Source organism: Dromiciops gliroides, chromosome 1 (genome assembly GCF_019393635.1).
Source record: "Dromiciops gliroides isolate mDroGli1 chromosome 1, mDroGli1.pri, whole genome shotgun sequence".
Taxonomy (NCBI): Eukaryota; Metazoa; Chordata; class Mammalia; order Microbiotheria; family Microbiotheriidae; genus Dromiciops; species Dromiciops gliroides.
The window spans coordinates 22,219,330-22,230,947 of NC_057861.1; the positions used below are offsets into that span (position 1 = coordinate 22,219,330).

General features: G+C 45.3%; 1 protein-coding gene across 2 annotated transcripts in view; it reads left to right on the forward strand.

Moving 5' to 3' along the window:
* NOS1 (nitric oxide synthase 1) overlaps window positions 1-11,618 on the forward strand; it is a 148,117-nt gene extending 136,499 nt beyond the window's left edge. For both annotated transcript variants that reach the window (XM_043966167.1, XM_043966157.1), the window contains 4 exons: window positions 205-353; window positions 703-897; window positions 1,534-1,652; window positions 4,717-11,618. In XM_043966167.1, coding sequence (XP_043822102.1) covers window positions 205-353; window positions 703-897; window positions 1,534-1,652; window positions 4,717-4,732 — 479 coding nt within the window. In that variant the 3' untranslated portion in view covers window positions 4,733-11,618. The remainder of the gene's footprint in view (window positions 1-204; window positions 354-702; window positions 898-1,533; window positions 1,653-4,716) is intronic.

Sequence of the window (11,618 nt, forward strand, 5' to 3'; positions counted from 1 at the left end):
ATATGTTTACTACTACTACTACTACTACCACCACCACTACTACTACTACCACCACCACCACCACCACCACTATGACTACTACCACTGCTACCATCTCCACCACCACCACCACCACCACTACTACTACAATGACTATTGCTTCATAGGCTTCCCACCTAATTGGCTGCTAGTGTTGTCAGTGACCTGAGTTTCCCTGACCCCCAGGTATGTCTCCATGTCCCATGGTCCTGGTCTTTGGGTGTCGGCAGTCCAAGATTGACCACATCTACAAGGAGGAAACCCTACAGGCCAAGAACAAAGGTGTCTTCAGAGAGCTGTACACGGCCTATTCCCGTGAGCCAGACAAACCAAAGGTAATCAATAGACAAAGCGCTTTTCAAACCTTAAAACACTATATGAATGTTAGATATCATCATTGTCGTCATTACTGTTACCAATAATAGTAGTGATAGGCATCTGCCTCCCCTCTTTGCAAAGGTAGGGGATTATGGGTATAAAATGCCACATATGCTGTCAGACATGGATGGGTTGATAACTTTTGCCAAATTTCTTTTTTTCCCTGTCTCTTTTTTAGATGGGCTGGTTTTAAATACATCTGTTTCTCTGTGTTTGTTTGTTTGCTTGTAAGGAAGAAAGGACAAAGGGTATCCAAGGCTGAGAACTGGCCAGGCCATTGCTATTGATGCTCTTTCTTCCCCACAGAAATATGTACAGGATGCCTTACAGGAACAGCTGGCAGAGACCGTGTACAGAGCCCTGAAGGAGAAAGGAGGCCACATCTACGTTTGTGGGGATGTCACGATGGCGGCTGATGTCCTGAAAGCCATTCAACGCATCATGATTCAGCAGGGAAGGCTCTCAGCAGAGGAGGCTGGGGTGTTCATTAGCAAACTGAGGGTGAGTGGTGACTGAGTGTTCTAGAATCACCCATGGCTGAAACATTTCATGGACCAAGTAGACTATTAAAAGCTGGAAGAGTCATTTCATAGATGCTCTTTGGAAGGAACTTAAAGGCTACCAAGTCCAGCCGCACTCACTTTACAGATGGGGAAACTGAGGCCCAGAGAGTTAACGGACATGTCCAAGGTCAGGTCATAAATATCAAAGCCGGGACAGCTAGGTGGTACAGTGGATAAAGCACTGGCCCTGGACTCAGGAGTACCTGAGTTCAAATCCAGCCTCAGACATTTGACACTAGCTGTGTGACCCTGGGCAAGTCACTTAACCCCCATTGCCCCACAAAAAAAAAAAAAAAGAATAAATATCAAAGCCAGGTCTTCTAACTCTGAAGCCAATACTCTTTTCACTACATTAAACTGTTAATCCAACCCTCTTATTTAACAAAGGAAAAAGTTGAGGCCCAGAAGGGAAAGTGACTCACCTAAGGTCTCACAGCAAGTTAGCAACAAATGTCCATCACTGATTCACATTTTCAGAAATCACCAAGTCCTTGGCATTTCCCCCCAACAACTGGGCTCTTATATGATTGGAGAATTTCTTCCTGGACTCAAAACTTGTGGTTCTATCCCTTAGGATGACAATCGCTACCATGAAGACATATTTGGGGTCACCCTGCGCACGTATGAAGTGACCAACCGCCTTAGATCTGAGTCCATTGCCTTCATTGAAGAGAGCAAGAAGGACACCGATGAGTAAGCCAACTCTATTTCTATGGAAATTTTAGGGAAGAAAGGCAGCTGGAACTAGGGTGGAACAACATGCATTTCACCAAGGACATAAAAATTTAGAAGGTTCTAGGAACAATTGTATTTATTCAGCTGATACAAATAACTGATTGCAACATCTATTTAATGATAATAATAATTAGTTAAATAATAATAATGCTAACTAGTTAAACTGGGATGCTACAAGATGGCCTGCTACCTCCCCCCAGCAGCTACATCACAGGGTAGTTCCTCCTTGACTTGGCCCCACCATGGACTTAGCAACTTCCCCATCATCAGCCTTCTCAAGTTCTAGGTTCTCCATTCATGGAACCTTGGGTCAGAGCACCCCTTTACCACCCTGAACTGAATTTATCTTTAAAAAGTTGATTCAAGAGTCCCTTTCATGGTGTTCATCTAGGGAAACGGAACTGCTCATTACAGTTCTAGCCTAGACTGTTCATCCTTCCTACTGAGACTCCAACCAGTTCCATTGGGCACATCTCTTAAGATGGCTGCTCTTTGAATCATGGCTCTCCACTTAGCTGAGTAGCAGGGATTCCCAACCTGTAAATAGTTTTAATGCCTCCCACTGTGCTTTTGCCTTCAATCCACCGGCTTTCCCAAACAGAATATAATGTTCATCCAGACTGTCTGTACCTAATCTATGGTAGAGCCTTCCAAGCCTTTGTTGATCTGACCAGACACAGTTCAACACGCTGTACATTAACTGAACCCACAGTGAGTTCATTTTGGTCCTCTTTGAGTACAAAGGACAACAACAAATTTTCTTTGGGGGTTGGAGGGGAGAGAGGGGACCTATGGTTAGATTGGTATAAGAAATTTCTAGAAAGGAAACTCCCTCTACTAATTCAAATTATTGCCTGCTCTACCTGCAGCCCTAAATGGGTTAAGTGACTTGCCCAAGGTCACATCAGGAGTAAATGGAAGACCTGGGATTTGAATGCCTAACTTCTGACTTCAGATTCAGTGCTCTCTCCACAAGAGACAGCAGCATGATGTAGTAGATAGAGCACTGGACTTGGGATCAGGAAGACCTGGGTTCAAATCCCACCTGACATACTAGCTGTGTGACCCTGAGGAAGTCCAATCATCTCTCTGGGCCTCAGTTTTCCCATCTGTAAAATAAGGTTGGACCAGGGGGCAGCTAGGTGGCGCAGTGGATAGAGTATTGGCCCTGGATTCAGGAGGACCTGAGTTCAAATCCAGCCTCAGACACTTGACACTTACTAGCTGTGTGACCCTGGGCAAGTCATTTAACCCTCATTGCCCTGTAAAAATAAAAATTAAAAAAAAAATGAGATTGGACTCAATGACCTCTGTGATCTCATCCAACTTTAAATCTATGATCTCATAGGAGACACCCCACCCCCAGCACTTCTCTAATGGCTAAAGGTCAGGTTGACCTTGTTGTCATCCTGACCTTATGTCTTATCATAATTTCAGGTCTACAATATGCCATTCCACACCACACATATACCTTTCAACTTTTGGTGACCGCATAGTCTCTACTTCCCAAGACTTTTAGACTAAATTACCTTGGAATTGAAATAGGACTCTTCTTTTAACCACCACTAAACTCCTGGAAGCATGTATAGTCACGAAGTGGTGGTGACCCTGAATTTTCTGGGACTGTGCCAACATAATTTCATCTCAAACAGGTCCTAGTTGGCAAGGCTTCTAGATCTGATTAGCACCTACCCTAAGCCTATTGTCTGAGGACCAGCTTAGCCAGGTTGAGCCATGTGCCTCAGCAGGCTGTGTGTAATGAAATGAAATTTTTGCAAATCACCAGCCAGGCTGGAGAGATAGTGATCTGTGAGTTAGCAGAGGAAGCACCCACCTTCCAAAAAAGAATCATGGATCTTCAACGTACTGAAACATCTTTTTTAATGCTTAACGTGTAAGAGTCACTTTGTTTCTAAAACCCAAGGTCTCTTCCACATTTTTTCCCCTAAGATAGGAAATCAGGTTAGGCAGACCTGGATGGATTGTGATCTGAAGCCCTGGAAGGAATTCCTCATCCATGAGACCCCAGGGCTATTGCCCTATTGAAGTAAGATGATAATATGCCAATCAATCATGAACTAAACATCTTGGGTATTGGTTTGGGGTTTGTTCCTAGTAAGTTAGATTCATTTAAAGTTACAATGGGCCTTATATGACACATAGCATTTCTTCTCCATTCTATCATACACCACAGGTTCTATTTTTAGTGATGTGATACTTTTCTTCATTCTTCACTGTTGTTAGTTTCCCTCACCCACCGCCATTAAAATTATTTTGCATACATATTTACTTATCTATGGCTATGTTGTTCTTCCCAATAAAAGGTAAACTCCTGGAGAGCAACATTTTTTTTCCATTCTTTGTCTTTATATATTCAACCCCTTGGCACATTGGCTGACACATAGTAGATACTTTGAACATGTGGCATGAAAGAAGAACAGGAGGGAGGAAAGGAGGGGGCAGAGAGGAAGGAAGGATGGAGGGAAAGAGAAATAAAGAAAAAAAGGTAGAAAGAGAAAGAAAAGAAGGAAGGAGGGAAGGAAGGGAGGGAGGAAGGAAGGAAGGAAGGAATGAAAGGAGCGAGGAAAGAAGGGAAGGAGGAAGGAAGGAAGAAAGGAAAGGAAGGAGGGAAGAAAGGAAGGAGGAAGGAAGGAAGAAAAGAAGGAAGAAAAGAAGGAAGAAAGGAAAGGAGGGAGGGAGGGAGGAAGGGAGGAAGGAAGGAAGGAGGGAGGGAGGGAGGGAGGGAGGGAGGGAAGGAAGGAAGGAAGGAAGGAAGGAAGGAAGGAAGGAAGGAAGGAAGGAAGGAAGGAAGGAAGGAAGGAAGGAAGGAAGGAAGGAAGGAAGGAAGGAAGGAAGGAAGGAAGGAAGGAAGGAGGGAGGAAGGAAGGAGGGAGAAAGGAAGGATGGTAGGAAGATATTGGGAACTTGGGAGAGCATGGGAATGGTTTCTACAGCTGTCTCTGGCCTACTGGAAGGGCTTTGTGCTAACCCCACTCTCTCTTCCTCCCTTCTTCCCCGACAGGGTGTTCAGCTCCTAACCAGGTCCCTTCTGCGCCATTTGGATGGATGCCAGGTTGGGCTGCCTGCCCCCGGGCCTTCTCCAGGCAGAAGGCGATAGGTTTTGGAAAGATGGACGCTGCTGACTCTTTCCTATGGGACTCCCATGAAATGCGCACTCCCTCTTGTCCTGTTGTTGCGTCGCGGTTTTTTGTTTGTTTCTCTTCTTTTTGGACTTCGAGTCCCGTGGGGCTTCCTTCCCTTGGCCCCCATTCGTTTCCTCTTTGAACTTTCCTGCTGCAATGCAATGGCTTTTTCTCTGCAGTGGCTCTTATGAAATGATGTTTCTTCTCCCCCTCTTTCCCTCTCTCTCTCTCTCTCTCTCTCTCTTTCTCTATTCCAAGGGCATACCACAGCTGCATGAAATCACCAGATCACTCCCGTTTGGCATTTTCATGTTGGTTTTCTGGGGTTTCTTTGGAAAGGCAGCAGGGACTGGGGAGGAGAGACTTGCTGTGGGTCTCTTCCTATGGACAGCCCCCAGCAACTGAAGTCACACGCCATCTATTTCTAAAAGTTACTGTCCTTTTTTCGGTGTGCGTGTGCACGCACATGTGTGTGTATGTATATGTGTGAGGGGCATGGGTCCTCATCTGTTCTCCTCTTGCCTGTACAAGCCTATTGCCTGCAGACCTCCGGTGCAGAGAAATTGTTTTCCCTTGGCACATGTTGACTCTTTCTGTGTGCCCGCTCAACAAGGCTGGCATTGTTTTGTACGAACCATTTGGGAGCCCCTGGATTGTCCAGCATTGGCATTCAAGTGGTCAGGGTAGCTGTGATGACTGAGGACGGCATGTCCCCCAAGTGGGATTGGAATCCATTAGTGTATAAGCCACCAAGGAACAAATCCATCTCATGAATTCCATACACCATGTTCTTTCTCTCTCTGCTCTGTCCTGACACATCATCCAGTTATGTCCTTCAAACCCTTTCTCAGCTCCACCTGCTACACTGCTCCTGGTTCTGCCACTATTTGGTATTGAGAAAACCACTTCCCTTCCCTGGGCCTCAGTTTCATCCTCTGTGAAATTGATGAGAATTTGTGAGGAAAAAGCTCCTTAGTATTATAGTCCTTTGAGCAGAGTTTATATGGCCAGACAGTTAATAAGCATGTAAAAAGCACCTACTATGTGCCAGAAATTATGTTGTGCACTGCTGGTACAAAGGAGGGCAAACCGGCCCTAGCTTGGTAGAAATAGGATATAAACAGAGCAAATGAAAACCACTGATCAGTAATGTAGAGTCAAGTTAACAAGCATCTGTTATGCTCCCCCTATGTGTCAGACATTGTGCTAAGTGCTGGGAATATATTGAGAGGCAAAAACACAAACCAACCAACCCATGATGCCTCCTCTTAAGGAACTCACAGTCCAATGGGAATGCATTCCAGAGGAAGGGGCTGGCCAAGGCAACTTTTCCTCAAGAGTGTATGGGGGGGGGGGGAGGGCAGTTAGGTGGTGCAGTGGATAGAGCACCAGCCCTGGATTCAGGAGGACCTGAGTTCAAATCCGGCCTCAGACACTTAACACTTACTAGCTGTGTGACCCTGGGCAAGTCACTTAACACCAATTGCCTCACTTAAAAAAATAAAAATAAAAAATAATTTTTAAAAAAATTGAGAGAAAGAAGGAATACTTTGCTTCCTCAGCATGGAAGGAATATAGAGGTTGTTTCTTGAGCTCTACGCTCTATCAGTACATATAACTGTTGGTTGGCTTCTGGCTCCAGTGATGGACTTGTCCCCTCTACCTGAGATAGAAATCCTGAAAGGACAGTTAGAAGAGAGGCAGGATAAAGAGTCACGTCGCTCCTTGACAACAAGACACAGCAGTGGATTGTGGTAGTCCAAAAAGTGCAGGAGATGCTGGGTTACTTCAAGAGAGAAGCAGTGGAGAGAACAAAGAAGGTTTTAGTCCTGTTGTCAGTCCTCTGCTGCCCTGGGCAGACCACATGAGGAGGACTAAGCTGGAGCTTGCCCGCAGGAAGATGAGCAGAACATTGAAGGATCACCAGATCGAGCACCCAAAGCTCAGTGTAGGACCTAAGGATGTTTAGAAGAAAAGATTTAGGCCAGTGTGCACAACTCCTAAGGACAAGAGGACTCAGCTTGGAACTAGGAATAATAGATAGAAGCCCCAAAGAGGTAGATTTTGAAGTCGGGACAATGAGACGGATCCAGAGGCGGTTGCCACCTCACTGAAGGCCTTCAAGCAAAGGCCAGAGGACGCTTGCTAGGGCTGTTGTTGAGGGCATTCAGGGCCAGGTCAGAGCCAATGGCCCCAAGATACCTTCCAGCTCTGAGATTCTGTGATTTTATGCAGAGGAAGAGATCCAAGGATGAATGTGTTCCCTTCAGCAGTTTGACCCTTTGGATAAGGGGTTCTTTACCTTTCTTGTAAGACTTCTGGCAGTCTTTTGAAACCTATGGACCCCTTCCGAGGAGCATATTCTTAAATGCATAAAAGAATAGATGTATGGTTACACACAGGAAACCGAGCATATTGAAATACAGTTACCCAAATATTTTTTAAAAGCCAAGTTCAAAGACTCTAGGTTAAGAACTCCTGCCTTAAAGGATGAATAATTCTATTAGCTGCTTTTGGCAGAATTACCTTCTCCTGATCCAGATTTTAAAAGTCCTTTCTAAGAACTTTTGCTTTCCTGATTAGTGGAAAGCAAATGCCTTCGCATTCCCAGCAGTCCTGACCTCTCCCTGGCTAGGCCTCTAGGTATAATTGCCTTCCCCAAAGAATTAGTAAAGTCTCTGCCTATTTGTACATGCTAATCAGTGTCAGGTGGTACCTGAAAATCCAATGGCCTCCCAGGTAATAAAGCTTCAAAGGCCCTGTTTCAGCCCAACAGAACGAGAGAGAAGCTTCAGTTTCCTACCCATGCCCTAGCCTTTGGTTTTCTTTATTATTTTGGACAAGTATTATTTCTTAGATAGAGCCCTCTCTGACTGAGTGTGGAGACCTGGCAGATCAAAACCTATCGGGCCCCCTTGGCCAAGGTTACACATAGATGTGAGGCCAGATAATCTCATGGAAACTAGGAGTGCAAAGGCACCTTCTGATGAGCAAACTTACCCAGGACAGACAGTTGTCCTTCCTCTTTCCTAAGACCGCAAGGGAAGATGGCGTCACATATGGTTCATGCTACTGTTCTATCCCCCGGTGGTCAGCAAAATCTTCCTAGTTTCCAGTCACAATCTCAAAGCAGTGGAGAGAGCCTCCTCAAACACACCCTAGCTGTGTCAGCCTTGGTAAGTCCCTAAGCTGCTTTCCGATCCCATTTCTTCACTTCTAAACTGAGGATGACAATAGTACATCCGACACAGGGTTGTCCTAAAATGAGAAAATATCTCTAAAATGCTTTGCAACTAAACAAGTCCTGTAAATATTAGCAATGCTTATTAGCTCTCCTCTTTTCCATTAAGCCAGTTTCCTCTTATCCAGTCAAGAGAATGGCTCAGCATCCTCCTTGTAAAAATCCCTCCAATGAGTTGAAAATGGTCATTAAGTCATCCCTTCACCTTCTTTGATTAAAATAACTCTGGCCTGTCTTCTGGCTCCTCCAGGGTCTTTGTTTATTCCTTATGCTCTCCCGGGGTGGGGGAAGCTGCTGCCTCTGCCCTACCTCCTCCCTTCCCCTCTAACAGTCTGTCCTCTCTGATTTCTACCCCTAACTAAGCTTCTTGCTTTCGTGAATGCTTCTGTCTTTGATAAATATCATTGGTGAGGAAGGTTGTGGATGCTGGCACTTAGAGAAATAAAGAGTCCAATGAAGAAAGCTCAATGTGTCTCTAGACACATTGTCAATGTAAAGTCAATCAATCCCTGGTCCCCGACCCAAGGGACTTTACAGCCACCTGAGCTTAGCGACTAGGACGGAGATTGACCAGCTGGCACCCTCTATTTCCGAGCCCTCCTCGGCCTTGAAGAATCCTAAAACAGTTTTATCTTCAAACCAGAATCCTTCTATGGGTCATAGGATTATGGATGTACAGTTGGAAGGGGCCTTAGAGGTGGTCCAGTCCAAGCTGCTACATCCCTCAGAGAGGCAAAGCAGCTGTCCCCAAACAGAATAAGAATATGGTTCATTGAAGAGCTGCCCTTTCGATCACAAGATCATAACTAAAGCTAGCAGCGACTCATTTTACATATGAGGAAACTGAGGCGGGGAGATGTTAAGTGACTTACCCAAGCTTACACAGGTGATGTCGGAGGTGGGATATGAACCCATGCCATCTGACTCCAAGTCTAGTGCTCTTTTCATTGTCTCATGCTATCTCTGAAACACTAGGTGGATCCCCTGTGGAAGAAAGAGACCCAGATCCTTTTACCTTCCTCCCTATGAGAGACCATGGACAATAGTGGTACAACCACAGATGGGTTGAGATCTGCATTGTTGGAGGGGTGTGTCTTTGTGGAGGAGATGAAAGTGCTAGTTTCACTGAGTAAATGCTGCCCCCTTGTGGTGGTTCTTAGGAAACTCCTCAAAGTTATCCAAAACTTTTACGCCTGTATGTAATTCCGTCCAAAACTTGCAGAAATTCACTTTGTGTTTCAAATATCTGGTTACCTGGCAACTGAGAGTGGTCCCATCTGGGGGGTATTTCTTTCTCTCTAACTTATTAATAAATAGGATTTATTATCCATAAATATTCTATTGATATCGAGAACGAAGTAGAGGACAAGATCCTTGTCCCTCCATCCTTATGCCTTCCCCAAAGAATAAAGACAGCACCTGATATGTAATCTCAGTTTCTCTTTGAGTTAGTAGAATGGTTCCTCAGAAGGGTTAATGATGCCTAGATATAAATCAGACCTCAGAAAATTAATGACCTCATTCTAAATAACAGAGAAGGAAAAGAAATGGAAAAATGCCTTTCCGAAGGTGGTTGAACTTGAGCCAACCTCACTGGTTTCAAAACCACATCAACTAGATGTTTACATACTCAATGCTTCTCTCTCTCTCTCTCTCTCTCTCTCTCTCTCTCTCTCTCTCTCTCTCTCTCTCTCTCTCTCTCTCCCCCCCCTCCCTCCTTTCCTCTCTCCCTCCCTTCTTTCTTCCCTCCAACAACCAGACTCCTAGCTTGCATGCCTTTTCATACCCTCCTCTTAAAACCTTCCATAAAGGGTTCATGCCAACAACCCCAAGAAGTTGCAGGCTGGGGTGGCAGAAGAGAGGTTCTCTAGCCCACAAAAGTTTCCTGAGCACAAGCATCATTCACCCTGGCTCTCTGGGCCATCATGAGCTTTCCAAACCATTCTCTGACCACCTAGCTGTCCTCCCTCCAGTCTGAATGCAATGAATGAGTCCATCAAACTCAGATGAAAACCTGAGTTTTGGGCCTCCTTCATCTTTCACCACTGGCTCTTTCATCAGGTCATTCCAAGCTCCTATCTCCATCTCCCTCCATAACACTCAATCCACCTTTTTTTTTTGCCCATGTAACATTTGAATTCTGCTTTCCCCTGAACATACCCACCCATCTGAGTGCCTGATCTGCCCTGACCCTCTTCAGCTTACAGAAAATCAAGTGAAGGGGATACTGACCTGAGATTCTTAAGTTTTATTCCACACTCCCCATTAACCCTCTACCTTTGGTATACCCCTCCTGTTTCCAAACTTCCTGTTTGTTTTGAGAATGCAAAAGGCCAAATAGTAGTGACACCCCAAATAAGACAGGAAGGCCAAAGAGACCCCTCTAGCAACACAGTACATCAAGGAGGGTCCTCACAGGACATGGGTACAAGAAAAGACAATATATCCGGGCGTTCTAGCCTTCTTTCTTCTTCAGGACCCTTCAAGTCACTGCACAGTTTGCTTCTGGTGACAAGTGGTTGGGATGACAAAAGCATTGGTTATGATGCTGTCTGACCCCCAAATGTTTCTGTACTCATGGCCCAGAAGGTTGAAGGGAAGCTGGATATGTCTTGATCTTGGGGAAACAGACAATCTGATCTTTCTTCCAAAGGTCAGAACTAGAGACAAGAGAAGATGGAGGAAAGAGAGAATAAATGTGTTTCCCTTTAACCTCAGATGCCCATTTAAATATCTCCATTTCCATCTGCCTGGCCCTGACATAGAACCCAGGCTGCCTTTGTAGACAAAGCCCAATCTGACCAGCCCCTCACAACCAGCTTGCTTTAAGTCAAAGCTGAGCATTAGACTGCGAGGGCCTTAGGCTCAGTTCTGTAGTTGGATCAAATGCCTCCATGGGGCCTTCTTACTGAGCTCCTCATGGATGCTTTCTGAAATTTTACAATGGCCCGAGTTGTCCTTAAGCCAAGGGAATCTCCCCAATTGCAGATTTTCTAAAGGAAGACAGATTCCTTGAAGACAAAGTAGAGCTGAAGATTTCTGAGCCTAAGATTTCAGGCCAAACTCCTTGGGTTCCCATCCCATTCGGATGTACCATCCCATCCCATTTCATGTGCTCGGACACAATCGTGTTTTGTTGTTGTTGCTGTGATCACCTAAATCACATGTCAAGCTGAGGATGGACTTGGTGACTCAGGGGCAACTGTCTGGTTGGCTTCAGTCTCGAAGCCCACGTGTGTATCTGTTTCCTTCCAGGGGGGTGGGGGAACTAGGAGGGACAGAGTTGGAGCAGGAGTGGATGCTGCACTTAACCATGGAATTTTCCCCCTACCTCTGAGCTCTTGATGCTGCTAAGTCTGTGCCGTGCATACAACGTGCTCCAGCACCTCTCTCCAGGACTGACGCCTGCTCAGTCTGCGAGGCTCTCCAGGCTGTGTTCTCCGCATGCACCTGTTCTTCTGGGTAGTTCCAATCTTCTGGTTTTATGGAATTAAAAAAAACCTACTTATGCCTGTTTGCATTATGGTTAAAAATTAAAAA